The 20,272-nt window shown below is 44.7% G+C and overlaps 1 protein-coding gene across 1 annotated transcript in view; it reads right to left on the bottom strand.

The window, feature by feature from the left end:
* SEMA3A (semaphorin 3A) overlaps positions 1-20,272 on the bottom strand; it is a 302,131-nt gene that overhangs the window by 147,963 nt on the left and 133,896 nt on the right. The window contains exons 5-6 of the mRNA XM_060258129.1: positions 14,392-14,485; positions 2,409-2,528 (exon numbers count right to left, since the gene is read on the bottom strand). Coding sequence (XP_060114112.1) covers positions 2,409-2,528; positions 14,392-14,485 — 214 coding nt within the window. The remainder of the gene's footprint in view (positions 1-2,408; positions 2,529-14,391; positions 14,486-20,272) is intronic.

Here is a 20,272-nt window from a genome sequence, read left to right as displayed (position 1 = left end):
AAGTGATATATTCATCAAAGGAAGAGTTGTTGGGGCTTGCCACATTTGGAAGGATATTATGAAGCCTTTCAAATAAAAATGTTGATGGAATTGGATGGTAAAAGTAAGGATAAATGGGTCTGATGGGAAGACAGTATAAACGGAGGAGCAGGCAGATCTGGAGTATTTACACAAAGGTTAAAAAAGGAGATTGAGAATACAACAGGCCCAAGACAGACAACTTTAAAAATACAGGGGGGAAACAGACTAAGTGGATGCTGTCACTTTCAAAGTGGGCCCCACTTGAATCACTGAATGAGGAATCTAAAAATTTTGAGACAATTTTTTGGGAGGAGTTAGAGAGAGAGGATTTATGGAAAGTGAAAGATATGTATAATGATCAAGAGAGTTTAATTCCAATACAAGATGTATTGGAAAGAGTGGAAGGACAATATTGGTTAAGGGTTATGAGTTTATCTAATTTTTTGAAACAAAGGAAGTATTCTGGAATATTAAAGGAGGAGGATACCCTGATGGAAGACCTGTATGGAACTAAAGGAGATAATAAAAAGGGCATTGTGAGAAAGATATACAGTATAATGACTGAAGATAAAAATCATATGATTGGCATAATCAGTCAAAATGGGAGAAAGAAGTAGCGTTATCAGAAAATGAAATAAATAAAATAATGAGAGGTATTAGGGATGGAGAAATTTAGAGAACTGGAGATGAAATTAATATTGAAATGGTATAGGACGCCTGCTCAACTATCTTATATGGTCAAGGGTATGACATCTGACTGCTGGCATTGTAAAAAGGTAAAGGGATATTATGCACATCTTTGATGGGAATGTTCAAAGGTGACTGAATGTTGGCAAAAGTATGTAAGGTTAAAGTGGAGCTATCAGGGGAAATGTTATTTATGGGAATTTTGGGGAACTATAAAATACATAAATCCTATCAGGATCTATTTAAAGCTATGATTTTAGCTGTCCATGCAGTTATAACGTTTGGCTGGAAAGATGCTACAAAATGGACTATAGACAGATGGAATGGATACTTATATGAATGGATCCAGTTGGACATATTATCGATGTTAAAACAAGAAAAGCTAGGTGAGGATAAGATTCTGGAAATTAAGAGGAGGTTAGAGTATATAAGTATATAATATAGGATTTGGTCCTAAGTAATGCCCAAGACTTGGTGAGAGATGTAAAAGTGATCGCACCGCTTGGGAGCAATGACCATAACGTTATTGATTTCATCATATATATAAATAGGGAGTTGCCCCAAAAGACCAGCACAACCACATTTAACTTTAAAAGAGGTAAATTCTCTGAGATGAGGAGGCATGTGAAGAGGAAACTGAAAGGAAAGGTAAATACAGTCAAAACCCTTGGGGAAGCTTGGAGGCTATTTAAAACTACAATCCTAGAAGCTAAGATAAAATATATACCACAAGTTAGGAAAGGCACAAACAGGTATAAGAAAAGTCCTGCATGGTTAACAAACAAAGTAATGGAAGCTGTAAAAGGTAAGAAGGATTCCTTTAAGTGGTAGCAAGCAGCCAAACCTAGTTAAATCATGCCAGTCAGGTGGCATCAAGTCACCCAGAGGGTGCTGCCAGGTCTAGGGTAGACAACCTCCAGGTGGAGTCTGAAGATCTCCTTGCATCACAACTGAACTCCAGACAACAGATCTGTCTCCCTCTGGAGAAAATAACTGCTTTGGAGGGTGGACTCTATGGCATTATATTTAGCTGTGGTCTCTCCCCTCCGCAAACTCTGGTTTCTTTGGACTCTACTACAAAATCTCCACGAATTTCATACCAACCTGGAGCTGGCAACCCTAGTCAGGACTGGCCCAAATGAGTTCTCCCTCAGAGGACAAAATAGGCCTGGAAAGGCAAGTTTTCAACCCATAAGAAGCAAAGAGATGTCAGACTTTTCTGTTCTACCTCTTATTTAGATTTTTTGATTGATTATCCATAAATGCACATAACACCACATCTAAGCACCAGCACTGCCCTTTGGGCTAGCACTAGTTTTATTATGGTGCCTGACTTTCCAAAAGGAACTTATTGGCCATTTTAATCATCAAATAAATTTCAGGCTACGAAGCTACTTTCCCTAGAACAGAGGAACGTCAAGAACGAGGAAGTTGGCTGTTTTGCAGTATAACTGCATCCCCACAAGCTATGAGCCCATTCACAGGAAGGGCAGTCTGAAAATCGAATAAATCAAATCAAATCAAATCAATGTCAATAATCAGCACTGCTTAGTTTCATTGATATACTTTCCATGCTGCAGACTATAATGGTGCTAAGCTAAGAGAAGGAGGTAAGCATTATGGGCACCTGCCCTGCATGTTTAACTTCATCAGCCATTCATAAAAAAAGTGGATCTGGGTAAAAGGTGCACCTGACTTACCATTAAGCCACCGGGAGTCATGCTGCTCTGTCCTGATTGGGTGGTGGTTCCCCAGGGTACGAAAAATTGCAAAATCTCTGCCCATGAAGTCTGCTGCAGTTCCTGAATAAAGTTCCCCATCTGTAATACAGTATGGGATTGCATCAAAGGGTTAGTCAGTGAATGCATAAGAGAATACAACACCATCTTCCTAGTGAAGCTATAAACTGAACTCATAAACTGGTGAAGCCATAAACTGAACTCTGTGTCAAGAGTGCCTCTTGTCATGATTGATATCACAGCTGTATAAATGACTTTATGTAACCTCTCAGGGCCCTGCTTAGCTGTTATCAACCTGCTCTATTGTGTCCATACCTTACTATGCAACTGTTTCTACCCTGGGAAGAGAAGAGAACACAATGGCTCATGTTATCTGACTCCCAGAGAATGTGTACTTTTGTTTCTCTCTTGCAAAAGGGGACTTGGAATGCTGGTGGGGGATGGAAGGGAAAGTAATTGGTAGGCTTTTGGTGCTTTGCATTTTGAATGCATAATGGACGGACCCGAATCTATAAACTGAGAGAAATGAGTCCTGAAGTCTCAGTTTCAGCGAGAAGTATCATGTATGCTGTACCTGCTTAATCACTTATTAAACCACCCTTCCTCAAATGATGAAGGCGTGATTACTGGTGAAAACTGTGCAGAACTTGACAGATAGCTGAAACTTTCTTCTCCGACCTCATGCCTACTAACCATCTGCTGCAATGTCAGATGATGAAAGCAACACAGGTCAGGGCACCCAAACCGATCCACCTGAGAAACCAGTGGAAGAACCGAAGTACCAGCTGACCCACTGGCCAAGTTCATAACCACCCAGAGAGAGTCAAAGACTGCCAGCAGTTGGGATGTGTGGCCATCTCGAACCCCCAAAGCTTGGCAGTCTCGTCTATCCGGAGCCGGTGAGGAACATCATGCTTGGGGATACAGCAGTGACTCTGAGAGCGAGATGGGCACTGTGGGTGGAGCTCCGCTGAGACTGAGAGCTGCTTGTTTGATGCTGAACTTCAAATGGTGCAAGGTAAAGGTACAAAAACCTCCATGAGAACCAGCCTCAACAGTAAAGGAATTTAAGTATAATTTACAAAAATTCTTATAACAAAAATAAACATATCAAAAGTGAAATAAATCACATTTTAAAGTGCCAGAACGCTGACCACGCCCGTAGCCATATTTAATACTTAAGTCTTTAAACATGAAATTTCTTGAACTGAAGATCCGGGCTGTGGTGAAAAAGGTCGATATTCAAACGGAGTTCAACGTTCCAATCTTTTTTTGGTGAACAGATGAGTAGAATGATGTAACGCAGCAAGGCATCAGAACGCGACAGAGTTGTGCTATTCTCTCTGTTTCACATAGTGCTTCAATGAGCTTCAAGAATACATTAATAACATTCTTTCCTAGGAGAGCAATGCTTCAATATTCTTAGAGATGCTCCATTATATGTGGGGCTCGTGCTTGGCCAGCCACAACACCCCCAAGACCAGTTCAAATGAGCAAGATGGGGCTATTACAAAAGTCTCTGTTTCCCAGTGTGGGTCCACCCCTACTGGGATGGGCTCCGTCTCATGGGTGCATGGGGGTCCCATCCGTCTGTTTGAACTGTATTGATTAGGGTAGTAAAAAGGTGGATAAGCCTAATGCCTCTACCACCTTAGGAGCCATTATATCCCTGGTACAGCCTGAGTCTAATAGACCAAGAGAGTATTGAATTAAGAAAACACGTCCTCAGGATGGAGGCGGAAAAATTTCTTCTGGATGCAAAATACTGGAACTACAATCGATTTGTTGAGAATTATGTTTCCCAATGAATGAAAAATCTAACCAGGGGGCCCCCAGTGTGCAGAGTGGGGGGGGGTTCTGTCAGAGAATGCCACTGAGGCATCAAACACCTCCCCACCACCTCCAGAAATATCTGTTAACACTGATGGGGTGGGGGGTGAGAAGGAGGAGATAGTAGCAGCCTCCCCACCACCTCCAGAAGTCTACGTGGAGCGTGTCAGAGGATGGCAAAGACCCTATGACAGATTCCGATCCTTGGTGATCAGTGAGGAGTTCCAATTTGTCAATTTAGAACATGTGTGTTCTTTTGCCAACACCACTGAAGCATTAACACAAGGAGGTCAGGAGGTTTTGGATGAGATAAACAGACTCATAGAGGAGGGTGACTATGTTCAATTGAGGCTTGAGGGAGGGGGGGCTACAAAATCCCGTATTTTCATTTAAAAAAAGAAAAAATCAGCTAAATGCTTCTAAGTTTCTGGACTTTGTAGTTAATATGCTCCAAAATAACAGGGAGGTCCTGAGCAATGATACTCTGTGTTTAATCATGACCATATCCAAACCTCCCAGGGCCGGTGTACGCCGGAAAATCAAGTCTATTCCTTACAGTTTCATCATTGAAAAAAAGAGGCGCTTTCTGGTAGATCATTCCTATTATGACTGTTTTATTCCTGTTTTGCAATGGGGTTAATGGGTGTCGTGAAAAGAGCAGAGAATCCTACTGATGCAGAAGTCTTAGAGGCTGCTAAGAAATTACACAACGAACTGGGGTGGTCTGATCAGAAACAAGTGGGTCTCAATAACATATCAGTTGTTGAGGAGCATTTAAAAATATCCAGGTGGTGCTGTGTTCAGAGAAGGGGTGGAACATTTTGTGCTTTTGTATCAAGATCATTATCTCGGCATATTGAATGTTCAGGGGTTCATGGGGTATCGGAATTTCTGTAAACATTGTCACACCCTGTACCACCATAAGCACGATTGTTCCTTATTTTGCAGAATGTGTGGGACCTCTGAATGTAAAAACATCAGCGGTACCCCACAGAAATGTCCCAACTGCTGTTTCTACTGTAGCAGTGACTTTTGCTTAAAACTACATGGGGAGCTGGCCGCCAAGAATGAAACAGCCTGTCCCTCCAGGGTGTGGTGTAAAAAATGCAGGTCACGTCATCATGAACCACCAATATAAAGAATGCCGGGGGAGGGTCTGTAGACAATGTGGTGGGGTGCTGGAGGAAGGTGAAGATTTTCACGACTTGTGTTACCTGTCTGAAAGAGCCCCCTTTTTCAGCAAAGTACATATTTTATGATTTTAAATGCACTCAAGATGGTGGGGAGCATAAGCCCAACTATGTTTTTGCTACAGCTTTTGACCAAGACAAGGTATGTCACATAGCAGGTCAAAGTTGGGAATTTAGGGGTGAAACATGTGTGTGTGAGTTTGTGAAGACAATTACTTCCAAGAAACAGCTTAGAGAAACGACCTTTATTGCCCATAACTCCAAGGCCTATGATTCTTACTTCATTGTTAAGCAGCTGATTGAAGAGCGGATGGATTCTGAGCTAGTTGCCATAGGGGGAAAGCTGATGTGTGTGAGTATAAAGAGCCTGGACATAAAGTTCATCAGCTCTCTGAACCACCTCCCCATGGCCCTCTCTAAGCTACTGAAAGCTCTAGGATTTTCCCAAGAGTAAGGAGTATTTCCCTCATTTTTTCAACACTGAGGAAAATCAGTCTTATGTGGGTCCTTTACCAGAGCCCAAATACTACGAGGTAGACCAGATGATGCCCATAGAAAGAGAGGATTTCTTAAAATGGCACAAGAAAAATCGTTTTAATATCTTCGATCTCCAAAAAGAACTAACTTTTTATTGCCAGCAAGATGTGAAGATGTTGGAACAAGTTTGTACTCTATACCGTTCTGAGATTATGAACATGATGTCTCAGGACACTCTCTCCATAGATCCCCTACAATATCTCATGCTAGCGGGGGTCTGTTTAGCCATGTACAGATTTAATTTTCTGCAGACTCTCTCTGTGGCCATTCCCCCTCCCAATGGTTATGACAGGCAAACAAAGAGGTTTTCTCTTCTTCAATTCAGTGGCTCTGCTACTTAGAGCACTCTGAAAAGATCCAAATTCACCACACGCTGAAGGGGGTGAGTTTAAGGTGGGGAATTATTCCTTAGACGGGTTTGTGGTGGTGGATGGTAAAAGAACGGCCTTTGAATTTGATGGTTGCTTCTGGCACGGCTGCACCCAATGCTATGATCCTTTCAAAATCAACAAGACAACTGGGAAACCATTTCAATACCTTGACTGCGCCACCAGGCAGAGGAGTAATGACCTTAAAAGAATGGGATTTGAAGTCAGGAGCATCTGGGAACATGAGCGGAATCACCTAAAAAACACATATGAGTCTGTGAAAGCCTTTCTTAAATCAGCTCAGTTTCCTGAACCTCTTGTTCCTAGAGATGCCCTATTTGGGGGGCGCACTAACACCATTACCCTCTATTACAAAGTGGAGGAAGGGGAGGAGATCCACTACTATGATTTCACCAGCCTGTATCCCTTTGTGAATGCTAGGAAAAGATACCCTCTAGGCCACCCTGAGATCATCCAGAATAATTTTGTGCCTCTGACAGAATATTTTGGATTGGCTAAGGTCAAAGTCTATCTCCCGAGAGGGCTTTTCTGCTCCATGTTGCCTTCCAAGGTGGACAGGAAGCTGTTTTTTACACTGTGCAGGACCTGTGCCAAAACAAAACAACAGGAAACCTGCACCCATACTGATGAGGAGAGGTCTCTAGTGGGCATGTGGGTTACAGCAGAATTGAAGAGGGTGGTGGACAAAGGTTATCAGACTGTGAAAATCTTCGAGGTCTAGCATTTCAAGGACAAATCCAATCAGTTGTTTGCAAAATACATTAAAAGACATCTCAGACAGAAACAGGAATCTTCAGGCTACCCCGACTTGTGTGTGACAGAGGCTGATAAAGAGAAATACATTGCAGATTTTTATAAAAAGGAGGGGGTCCTTCTCCGCCCCAAGCATATCTGCCCCAACCCCGCAAAGCGTCAGATCGCTAAACTGTTTCTCAATTCTCTGTGGGGTAAATTTGCACAGAGAACAAACTTGCCAACCACCGAAATTGTGAGAGATCCAGACCGTTATTTCGAGTTGCTATTTTCAAACAATTACAAGGTTGCCACAAGCAGTTTTATCAGTGAGGATGATGCCTGCATGTCTTGGAAACACGCTAAGGAGCGTTTGACATCTCCCGGTTACACTAATGTGTACATAGCGGCTTTCACCACCGCTTATGTGTGATTGGAACTCCATGATCTCATTGAAAGTTTAGGAGAGAGATGCTTATACTCAGATACTGATTCTGTATCTCTGTGAGCCACCCCGGTGACTGGTGTCCCCCTCTGTGAGATTATTTAGGTCAGCTGATGAGTGAGGTACCCTCGGGGCAGTAAATAACTATTTCTGTGGGTCCTAAGACTTATGGATACAAGCTGTCAGGAGGGGAAGTATGTCTGAAAGTAAAGGGTGTTACTCTGAATGCCGCTAACAGAGAAAAGATCCATTTTGACAGTTTGAAGGATTTGGTTTTTACACACGTTTCCGACTCTGAGCCGGGCAAGATCACAGTGAGTCACCCGGGCATCGTCAGAAACAAACAGAACTTTATAACAAAACTTCTTTAAAAAACTCAGAACGTGGTTTACAGCAAACGGGTCCTCAGGGAGGATTTTAAAAGTCTGCCCTACTGGTACTGAAATGGAAACAAGATGCCATCACCCTTTCTCAGCCATCCTGGCAGGTCCCAGCAATTCTGGGGAAAGTTATTCTATTAAAATTTTACTCTTGAATGCAAAATCTACGCTTTCTGTAACGCCTGAAAATAATGTGTGGTTTTATTCATTCTCTCAACCATTGTATGAAGAATTGCTCAAACACTATGCTTTTATAAAATTTGTGGAGGGTTTGCCCTCCAACTTGAATGATGATGAACTGTTACCTCCTAATAAAATAAACCTGGTTGTTGTGGACGATCTGATGGCCAGTGCTTCTGGTAGCGGTGAAATCGAAAGTATGTTCATCACAGAAATCTGAGTATTATTTACATCGTGCAAAATTTATTCTGCCGGGGAAGAGCAGCAGAACCATAGTACATGGTGTTATTTTAAAACCCCAGAGATAAATTACAAATAGCGACTCTGGCCAGGCAAATGTATCCGGGGAAAGCTGTCTTTTTTATGGAGGCTTATGAAGATACCACATCAAAGCCCTTAGCAATGGGCACTGATGAAAAAAATGCAATAGTTTTTGAAAAGGTGCTAGAGAATCTACCCCTGAGAAACAATGCCCGAGTGCTGCTAAAGAAAATAAACCAAAACAAAGAAATAGCCTCTTGGGATGAAAGGGGAACTTTTCTTTACAGAGGGGCCCCGGTTGCTGGAAGCCACCTGCTGGACTAGGTCTATCTTGCAGGCTCTGGCCTCAAAAGTTTTCCTTAAGCCCCATACAACTGTGGGTTTTCAGGTTTGGGGGTACCCCTCCAGCACCCTAAAAACAATACCACAAGGTTCTCCTCCTCCTAAGCCTACCTGGCAGGGCTGTCATCGCTATCACAGAGCTTGTCCTTGAAAGGACTGCTTCTAGGAGAGCTCTCTCACATCCACCTGCCTCACAGGGTGTTTGTTGTGGGGGAGGAAGCTAATGGAGACTGTGAATCGCTCTGAGACTCTGTGTGGTAGGCAGACTATAAATCCATTGTCTTATTATTATTTATAAAGTTTGTGTGTTTTATTTTAACAAGTCAGAGACAGCAGCAAACGAAGGGGGAGGGGTTCTATGCAAGAAAAATGCTGCCATTTTTCTGTAGGGTAAGCTGCCATTGGGTGAAAAGGAGCATGTGACAGCACGTGCAGTCATTGGCTAAAGCCCTCTTTTCAGCCGGGGTAATCACCATCTGGCAAGCTGTTGATTGGATCTCGGTTTTCCAGTCCCTCCTCCTCAACTGCCGCGTGCTTGTTCAATTGACTCTGTTAGTCAATAGTTCCCTGCCTGCCTGGAATACACATCTCAGGGAGACTAGCATTTCATTTCTTTTAGGGGGAAAAGGTTGGGTGAAATGGGGTCTGTTTTAAAAGCTGTTTGTAGGAAAGGCATTCAGGCACTTTGTTTTTGAAAAGGTGTGGGTGGGAAACTCTGGCTGTGTGGATTTTTTCAGCTTTTCCTGGTGAGTGCTAAAACCCTCTTTTGCTTTTAGGAAGGGATATGCTTAATGTTTAAACTTTGAAGTCTGAAGGGGAAGGGGGGATCGTCTCTCTGCTTTAGAAAGCTGAAGGGGAATGGCAGTGCTTTGGGGTGGACTTTCAGCTTTTCCAGGGTTGAACTAAAGCCCTCTTTTGCAAGATCTTTTTGGAAGGGCTCTCTGCTTTCCTCTAAAACAGCTCTCTCTGTCTGTCTCTTTCTCGTTCTGTGTGTGTGTGTGTGTGTGTGAGTGTGTGTGTTCTACTTGGTGCTTCTGCTGCATGGTTGCTGCTTAAACTTTTAAAAGGACACTCTTCCTTACAAGGGTTTATGAATTATTTTCTTACCCATCTGCGTCTGCTTGCTGGAAGCTTGTTTTTTGCTGTTTGTGGTTGGCAGTGGGGGTGGGATTTCTCTTGGTAAAAGCTGTCTCTCTCAGCTTTTGTGCAGGCTTTAAAAAATAAATGGTGTCTGTTCCTTGCAAAAAGAGAACTCTCCCACAGAAAAACACACACACCTGGTTTGCTTTTAAAAAGGGTACTGTTCCTTGTGGGAGAACCGCTCACCATGGCTGCTATAAGCCCCTGCAAACATTTGCTCTGTCTGTGAGGCAGGAATTTGTGATTTCAGCTCCCTGCTTTTCAAATACAGTTTTCAAAGCACACCAAACATTTTCCCCACTATGTACAAAAGCACACTTTCCAAAATAAGTTGCAAAAGCACAGCTCCCCACCCCCCCGCAAAAAAAAAATAAAGCTTGCCCCAAACAGTTTTCCCTATGAAAAAAAACAGTAGCCATATTGCCACTTCTTTTACCCAGCAGCCCTCTCCAGGCCCCAGGGGATGGCTCCACCCACCTGACAGTCCCTGGTGGGTGGGAGGGGGAAGCCAGGAGGGAGCCAGGAAGGCGGGACTTATCTCCTCATCAAATCTTGATTTGACAGAAGGGATGTATTAGCTCCTCCTCCCCTAAAAGACTCTGGCCCCTGTATCTTGGTCCTGTGGCAAAAATGGTGATGGCTAAGGGCTGCTGCACAGACACCCTTATAGACCTCTTGTCTTTCCCAGTGACCTAGTTTTTTTCCTGTGACCAGAAAGACTTCACAATGTTGCCAACTCCATGTTGGGAAATGCCTGGAGATTGTGTGTACATGTGTGTTTGTGTGTGTGAAGACCCCGTCCCCTCCTCTAGCTGAGATACCCTTGGTTAGTTTGGCCCCCCCTTTTATTTTGGACTTAGGTACCCCGTTTTAGAGCCTAAGTACTTTAAAGGTACCTGGGTTCAGCCATGACATTGGGGAATTCCAAGGGACAGGAGAAGAAGGGTACGCTGGAAGTGTGCAATCTCCCATTGTTCAGAATTCTCAATAGCAATAAGACTTCACTTCATTCTCAATAAGAAAAGACTCTTCAACACTGGAATACCCTGGCATACGCCAGAGGCATTTGCCCAGTATAAGAAAGTTGCTATTGTATTAACCAATGCCCAAGTTCCTCTTTTTTCCTTTTTTTCACTTGATCACTTTTTTTCACTCAAAAAGGGCACTGCTGCACCTTGTTCCAGGAGCTATCTTGACTCATGCAAACCTTTGTTGTCTTAAAGTATGCTAATCTTGGGCTTCTTGTGCTCATGCAGATTTAACTCACAATGGCCTGGTCAAAGTATTTTTCCCATTCTACCCCCTCCCCACAACATTTTGATAGCAGTTAACTTTAAACCACACAGTGAGTTTCAAACTTTTAACCTTGACCTAATCTGAAATCAGGGTGGCCTGAATCCCACCTTCCCTGGGGATCTTCTGTTCATAAAAGAGAGACTCCCATGCCATAGTAAATTGTTCTTTAAATACCTGATCCAGAACTCTGCTGGATCCAGGTGAAGCAGCCTATATGGCCGAGGACCTGTCTACCTTAGGGACCGCCTCTCTCCATATATCCCCCAGGGAGCACTGAGATCTAGCTCCCAAAATCTCTTAAAAATCCCTGGACCAAGGGAGGCCAAATGGAAAACAACCCGAGAGCAGGCCTTCTCAGTAACGGCTCCTCATTGGTGGAACCAATTACCAGCGGAGGTTCGAGCCCTGCGGGACTATAATCGGTTCCGCAGGGCCTGTAAAACTAGGCTTTTTCAAATGGCCTACAAGATTGAATCCTGAAATCACATCTAGCCATCTGATATACATCTGACATGTCTTGCATTATAGCACCTTAATTGTAATGGTTTTAATTAATTTATTTATTTATTTAATGTATTTTAATGTTTTTACCGTATAATGTATTAACTGTAATCATGGCACTTTCCATGTCTGTGAGCCGCCCTGAGCCTGCCTCGGTGGGGAGGGCGGGATATAAATAAAAATTATTATTATTATTATTAAGCAATAGAACAAATTTGGAATCCTGTAGCACCTTTAAGACCAACAAAGTTTTATTCAAAGTGTGAACTTCCATGCGCATGCACACTTCCTCAGACAGAGGCAGTTCCATTCTGTCCAAGGAAGTGTGTGTGCACATAAAAGCTCACATTTTGAATAAAACTTCTTTGGTCTTATAGGCTCCACTGGACTCCAACTGAGATCTCTGCTAGTCAGAACTCTGGTTTCCTGCTGAGAACTCCCACTGCACCTTGCAGGCTTTTTCTCCTTGTTTAGCTGGCTCCTCAGCTCCTTGGACCTCAGCTGTGTTTGCCCTTGGGCCTCTACAGTCTTTAAGTCCAGGATTTCAGGTTGTATGTCCCTTCCCTAAAACTTCCCAATTTCCTCTTATTGGTGTGTGTGCATGGTAACTTAGGGAATTAGTTTTCAGGCGCCCAGGGTAGGTTCTTTACATTTTTATTCCTTTTTTGTGTACAAAAAAAAATGTGTTTACAATCACTCTCTCCTTCACTCTTTTCACAATTGTATGAGTTATTCCTTTCTGGAACTTTTTCTAAAGTTAATTTTCCCTTCTCTGAGTCCAGTTCACGTAACAGGGGAGCCTGGGAGGGAATTCAGCAAAGATGTGATTTCACAGCATCCAACCTCTAAATAGGCTTGCCAGTCCTTATGTCTGGGCAGGGGATTCCCCAGTTTTGCAGGTTCCTCCCCACCGCCAGCCAGCTGGCCAGCAGGGGAGCTCCACCCCAACAGCCAGATCTCAAGCAGGTTCTGAAGGTTGCAACTGCTTCTGTTTTGGAAGGTGTGTGTGTGTGCCTTTAAATTTCAGCTAGACTGAAGCTGCCAGGGGGGGGCACTATCATGAAGAGTCACTTGTCTGAAGAGAGAGAAAGCAAGAGAAATCAATAACTTTGTTCTTTTTGCATACCTTTTAGAGTAGTAGATGGGATAGTAAACTAGAACCTGCATATAAGAAGAAGAAGATGATATTGGATTTATATCCCGCCCTCCACTCCGAAGAGTCTCAGAGCGGCTCACAATCTCCTTTACCTTCCTCCCCCACAACAGACACCCTGTAAGGTGGGTGGGGCTAGAGAGGGCTCTCACAGCAGCTGCCCTTTTAAGGACAACCTCTGCCAGAGCTATGGCTGACCCAAGGCCATGCTAGCAGGTGCAAGTGGAGGAGTGGGGAATCAAGCCTGCTTCTCCCAGACAATAATCCGCACACTAAACCACTACACCAAACTGGCTACACCAAACTGTGATAGAGTAAAACTTCACCCCATAACCTCTCTCTAAGTTGGTTGAAATACAACAGATTGTTACATTCAACAACTCTAGTGAATAAAGCTATCTATACCATTGCCCCAGGGAGATAACAAAAGTGTGGGCATGCAAACAGTTTATTTTGGCTGCTTTGTGAGTGTGAGAGTGTGTGAGTTTACTTTCATTTTAGTGGAAGTGCAGCTGCTGCGGAACATTTGAATGCAAAAAAAGAGAAGAAAATGAAGACTGTATTCAGGGGAACTGCACTGCTGTAGTTTTATTTATTTTTAGCGAATGTGAAAGTCTCCCAGCTACACCTCCAAAGTGTCCTAACTCCACCCCCAAAGTCCCCAGATGTTTCCTGAGTTGGACCTGGCAACCATACCTCCAAAACTGCCATTTCCTTCAGGGGATCTGGTCTTTGATGTCTGGAGATCATTTATAATTCCAGAAGATTTAAAGTATCACACAGCATCTCTGTAGGACTATTTCTCTTTGAGAAAAGGGTATGGAGGGGAGACCTTGGTCGTTTTCGCACTCACCTTAATCAGCAGCGATGACCCGCTTCACCGCGCAGGATCTGCGCGGATTTCGCACTAATTGCCGTGGAGCACCCAGAAGAGCCGGAAAGTCCCGGCGCTTTTGTGGCGCAAACGGAAACCGCCCAAAACCAGTTTCCGTCTGCGCCGCAAAAGCGCCGGGACTTTCCGACTCTTCTGGGTGCTCCGCGGCAATTAGTGCGAAATCCGCGCAGATCCTGCGCGGTGAAGCGGGTCATCGCTGCTGATTAAGGTGAGTGCGAAAATGACCCTTGTGTTGTCTCTCAATCCAAATTAGGTCACTACATTTTGTTTTTCTCAGGGGGGGGAAATACTTGGGAGCTCATTCACAGAACTCCTGGCCTCATGTCTAGTTTGGCCCACAGGAAGAGAACTGAAATTCACTGCCTTTGATCAGTCAGATTTTTAGTTATTTACTTTGCAACACTCTGGGCATCCCCTGTCCTCCTTCAAATTCAGAGTTTACCACTTGTACCATTGGAATGCCAGGAGAAAGCCCCAGTTTGCACATCCTTCAGCAGAGATTATGAGTAACTATTAGTTATGCAGGATGAAGCTTGTTTTCGCTTATAATGCTATGGAGTAAATCCATATTTCAACTCTCCTCAAAAAACTTTTAAAAACAGGAAGCAAAACCTTAAGAAAGGGAAGAAGCAGGTAACTGTAGAAAAAGTTCATTTTACACAATGCGACATACCTATTAATAGAGAAGCTGTCAGCAATTTGGGGTCGTAAGGGCTTTTTCCTCTGCCATTTTCAAAATGTGAATCTTCTAGTTTAAAAATGTTTTCCTGGTGGGGAAGAAGGAAGAGGTGAATGATCTAACCAAGCAATCAGACTCCTGTCAAGAAATCATTAGTCAGCTAAAGAAGAGCAATCAATTAAGTACTCAATCTCACACCCATTTCTCATTCACTTACATCTTTAGTAGGCCTCTGTTTCCCCCATACACACAATTCTGCCCGAAAAATTCTGCAAATGAAGCTTGAAAGCCCAGAGAGAGTGTCTGAATTTCTCTAGTATTCTTACCAGAATCTGGTCAGCTACACTTGCCACTTTCCAATTGCCATTTTTCCCAGTCCCACCCCCAGGACCGGCCCTAGAGTGCACAGTGCCCTAGGTGGGCCCGCAGCACCACACCACACCACCCACACAAGGGAGGTGAGATCGAGGCAGGAAAAGTGGCAGGAAAGTGAGAGAGCGAGGGCAAGCTGGAGAAAGGTGGCAGGAAAGTGAGGAAGGCCTCTGCAGTTGGGAGGTACCCTAGGCAAAAGTGAGAGAGCTGGGGGCAAGCAGAAGTAGGGTGGCAGGAAAGCAAGAGAGTGGGGGCGAGCACGAGAAAGGCGGCAGGAAAGTGAGAGAGCCGAGGCAAGCACGAGAAAGGCAGCAGGAAAGCGAGAGAGCTGGGGGCGAGCATGAGAAAGACAACAGGAAAGCGAGAGAGCAGAATAAAGGCGGTAGGAAAGCAAGAGAGTCGGGGAAAGCACGAGAAAGGCAGCAGGAAAGCAAGAGAGCTGGGGGTGAGCACGAGAAAGGCAGCAGGGAAGTGAGAGAGCCAGGGCGATTTGCCTAGTGAAAGGGCCGGCCCTGGTCCCCCCACCAATATTTATGATTGCACTAATCTGTTCACATGCCTCAGAATTATCAATGTCAACCATCAAAATGAGGGAAGTTAGGAGGAAAGTAGACCACCTGCCACAAAACAACTGTAGATTGAATTTGTGGCTGCATGGAAACCGAAATTCCAGCTTAATTTCCATGTGGCTGTGAGTTTGTCAGGAATTCATTGTTTATGTCACAGGTAGAACAGTTTGGCTCACTTATTTGTATATCAAAATGGGCAGGAAAAGCTGGAGATGGGACCTGGGGGAAATGTGCAGGTTAAAAACTGAACTTGATTAAAGAAATTCATGCAGTTAGCAGCTAATGAGGAACCTAAAACATATTCATAAAAAAAAATTCCAAATGAAAGAGAAATGTTTTGTGCTGTTTACTTCTGGGTTCTGCAGTATATTCTTGGTCTGGTAATTAAAACAAAACTAACATCTGCCATTCTCCCAAACCTAGCCAAGGAACTGCAGGTTGATTTATCTACACAATAAAATCTCATACCAGAGTGTCTTGAAACTGGATTGCTTCACATTGGATTTTTGAAAGCTTGTTTTGTGCTGTTTACTTCTGGGTTATAATAATAATAATAACAATAATAAATTTTATTTGTATCCCGCCCTCCCCGCCTAGGCGGCTCAGGACGGCTAACAACCTTTTATACATGTACAATAATAAATAAAAACTTTAAATTTAACAATAAAAGCATTTAAACATTATAAAAACCAGTTAATAATTAAGAATACATAATTTAAGTTAGTTTAAGTTAATTTAAGTTAATCTGGCAGCAGTGGTGGCATTCTGACGCTGGTCTGCCAGTTTAATAATTCCATGATAATGTAGGTCCTTGAAACAGGACCATGCTGGCGGGTCCTTAATTCACAGTAATTCAGCAGCTGGTGTATGCTCGTTTGAAGAGGACAGTTTTGCAGGCCCTGCGGAACTGATCAAGGTTCCGCAGGGCCCGCACCTCCTCCGGAAGCTGATTCCACAAGGCAGGGGCCGCAGCTGAGAAGGCCCGTGCTCTGGTGTTCTGGAGCTTGACCTCTCTCGGCCCAGGGATAGTCATTTTATTTTTTCCAACTGACCTCAGTGCCCTCTGGGGTTCATATGGGGAGAGACGGTCCCTCAGGTAGGCTGGTCCTCGGCCATACAAGGCTTTAAAGGTAATAACCAACACTTTGTACTGGACTCGGTATGTAATTGGCAGCCAGTGCAGTTCGCGCAGCCCCGGTCATATGTGCTCCCATTTTGGGAGCCCTAACAGTAGCCTGGCCGCCGCGTTCTGCACTAGCTGCAGCTTCCGGGTCCGGCACAAAGGTAGCCCCAAGTAGAGGGCATTACAGTAGTCCAATCTTGAGGTGACCGTTGCATGGATCACTGTTGTGAGGTTGCGACGTTCCAGGAAAGGGGCCAACTGCCTTGCCCGCTTCAGATGGAAGAATGCTGACTTGGCAGTGGCTGCTATCTATTATCAATGAAGGCTCCAGTAAAACACCCAGACTCTTTACCTGGCGCGCTGGTTTCAATGGCGCGCCATCGAAGGCTGGGAGAGCTATTTCCCCTCCTAGAGCGCCACGACCCACACAAAGGACCTCTGTCTTCGCTGGGTTCAGCTTCAGCCCACTTAATCTGAGCCACGTCGCAACAGCCTGTAAAGCTCGATCCAGGTTCCCTGGGGCGGAGCCGGGTCGGCCGTCCATTCGTAGATAGAGCTGGGAGTCATCTGCATATTGATGGCAGCCCAGCCCAAACCTCCAGGCAATCTGGGCAAGGGGGCGCATATAAATGTTGAACAACATTGGGGAGAGAACTGCTCCCTGAGGCACGCCACAATCTAGTGTGTGTCTCTGGGATCGCTCCCCCCCAATAGCCACCCTTTGTCCCCGACCTGAGAGGAAGGAGGAGAGCCATTGCAAGGCCAACCCCTTAACCCCAATGTCGGCGAGGCGGCGCCTTAGCAACTGATGGTCGACTGTGTCAAATGCCGCCAACAGGTCTAATAGCATCAGTACCGCAACGCCGCCACGATCCAGTTGCCACTGGAGATCATCCACCAAGGCGACCAGCACCGTCTCCGTCCCATGACCCGGTCGGAAACCAGACTGGCATGGGTCAAGGACGGAAGCGTCATCTAGGAACCTCTGTAGCTGCAACGCCACTGCCCTCTCAATGATTTTACCTAAAAATGGTAAATTAGACACCGGTCGATAATTCGCCAATTCGGCCGGGTCTGCTGTACATTTTTTTAAGAGAGGGCGAACCAACGCCTCTTTCAGAGGTGTTGGGAAGTGCCCCTCTGCAAGGGATCTATTTATGATGTCCCGTAAAGGATATCTAAGCTCCCTCTGGCAAGATTTAATCAGCCAAGAGGGGCAAGGGTCTAAATCGCATGTTGTTGGGCGAGCAGCGGAGAGGATCCCATCGACTTCCTCCAGGTTGAGTTCTACAGTATATTCTTGGTCTGGTAATTATAACAAAACTAACATCTGCCATTCTCCCAAACCTAGCCAAGGAACTGCAGGTTGATTTATCTACACAATAAAATCTCATACCAGAGTGTCTTGAAACTGGATTGCTTCACATTGGATTTTTGAAAGCTTGTTTTGGGGGGGTGGGGAGAAGGTGGTCATATAGAGGGAAGGACTGTGCTGGAGCATTCTCTTATATGTGCTAGCTTTCTACATGCAGAGTTTTCTAGGCAGGCCAGCATTTCAAAAGGGATCCCTCTTTTGTAATCTGGGTCTCTATTGTGGAACTTTGCTGGTGTTCTTCAAGGGCTCACAACCATGGTATCTTGGTACAGAACAGGGAATGCATGTTAAGGAGCTAGAGGGGCAAAGAAACTGTCCCTTCCCAATAGAAAGGTGCTTTTGACTGGTCCATTACTGGCCCACATAACTCAGATTTGGCTGGCAACAGCTCTCTGAGTTTTTGATTGGCAGGGGACAACAAACTACAGTTTGACGAGAAAACAAAAATGATTGAATCCCTGAGCTGGATACAAGAGGAGGGAGACGGGAAGCAGGACAGGATTCCAAAAGTTCCCCAGGTTTGTCTAGAGTTGCCAGGTCCAACTGAGGAAAAATCTGGGAACTTCAGCTGTGGAGTCAGGAGACTTTGGGGGTGGAGCCAGGAGCAAACATTATAGAACTCTGAAGGGAGTTCTGGCCATCACATTTAAAGGGACCATGCCCTTCATTGAAATAATGGAGGAATGGAGGCACCTTCCTTTAGGGCTCATAGAATCGGACCCCCTGGTCCAATCTTTTTGAAACTTCAGGAGTTTTTTTGAAGAGAGGCGCTAGATGCTATGCTGAAAATTTGGTGCTTGTACCTCAAAAAATTGACCCCTCCAGCCCCAGATACCCACTGATTGATTCTCCATTATACCCTACAGGGGCCAGTCTCCATGGGGCAGGGGTGTCAAATGTACAGCCTGCTGGCCTGATCCTTCCCCCAAACAGCTCAAATCAGGCCTGCCAGCAAGTAGCCATCATCTGCTTTTGTGTGACTGTGTGATTGCTGAAAATTCTGAGTTTGTGGTTGCTGGGGAACTGCTGTTTGTTTGGTTTGAGTGGGCTGAAGGTGATTGTTGCTGATTGATTAGGAGTGGCTGTGTTCCCCACCCTCTTTGCATTATTAAGCTGCGCCTTGAAAGGGAAGTTTGAAACTGTACAGTGACATGTGATTGTAATTTATGCACACATCATATTACTGTAACACACCTGTGTGCTGTCCTTGTCTGTGCACAGGCTTGTTTGCTTAGAGTGACACTCCATGACATTTATAGTACAATCCAGTCTGAAGCAGATCTATGCAGGACTGCACTGTTAGAAGTCAACAGAGGGAAATCCTCAGAACTGGAGACTGGACAAAACTAATGCCAAAGGCTTGAACTTTTAAAATATATAAATTTGCTTCTAGAGCTATGCATTGTTTTCAGGAATTGCATGTTTTGAACATTTTAAAAGTCCTGTATTCCTTTATGTTACGGGGGGGAAATCCCACTTCAAACACCTGTGATTGTTGCTCTTGGTCAAATACATTAATGATGAAACATTGTAGCCCCAATGAAAAGAGGCCTTCCAGTTCATACAAGACAGAAGAAGAAGACGACATTGGATTTATATCCCGCCCTCCACTCCGAAGAGTCTCAGAGCGGCTCACAATCTCCTTCACCTTCCTCCCCCACAACAGACACCCTGTAAGGTGAGTGGGGCTGGAGAGGGCTCTCACAGCAGCTGCCCTTTCAAGGACAACCTCTGCCAGAGCTATGGCTGACCCAAGGCCATTCCAGCCGGTGCAAGTGGAGGAGTGGGGAATCAAACCCGGTTCTCCCAGATAAGAATCCGCACACTTAACCACTACACACAACTTACAGTAATGCTTGTCATATCATGTATTGTAAACAGAGAGAGTCTTCAGAAAGAGTACAGAACATGTAGTGCAGCTGTATCAAGTAGTTCGCACTGAGCATGAAAAGTTACACTACCTTCTCATCCTTAATCTTCCCTTCCATGCACTGTTGAGCCACCCTGGAAGAGAGCCAGCTGTAAAAGAGTGCCCAGGAGTGTCCTGATGGTGCATGGTCCACCCCCCAGAACAAGCACAGGCTGAATGCACCTTGGATGAGCATCCACAGTACTTGTGCACCCATCTGCTGCTCCCTGGGCTGGGGAGGCACCTTAGAGCCGCCTCTGAATTTAGGTACCACTTTCCAAGGTGGCTCCAGGCCAGCTTCAAGAGGGGATTGGATAAAAATATGGAGCAGAGGTCCATCAGTGGCTATTAGCCACAGTGTGTCTGTGTGTGTATATATTTTGGCCACTGTGTGATACAGAGTGTTGGACTGGATGGGCCTTTGGCCTGATCCAACATGGCTTCTCTTGTGTTCTTACTACAGATACAATCCACTTATAGGATTTTTTTAAGTCCCACTGTTGGATTTTAAAGTCCCGCTGTTGTGC

This window comes from Heteronotia binoei, chromosome 17, assembly GCF_032191835.1.
Source record: "Heteronotia binoei isolate CCM8104 ecotype False Entrance Well chromosome 17, APGP_CSIRO_Hbin_v1, whole genome shotgun sequence".
NCBI lineage: Eukaryota > Metazoa > Chordata > Lepidosauria > Squamata > Gekkonidae > Heteronotia > Heteronotia binoei.
This window is presented reverse-complemented; position numbering and strand designations above follow the sequence as displayed.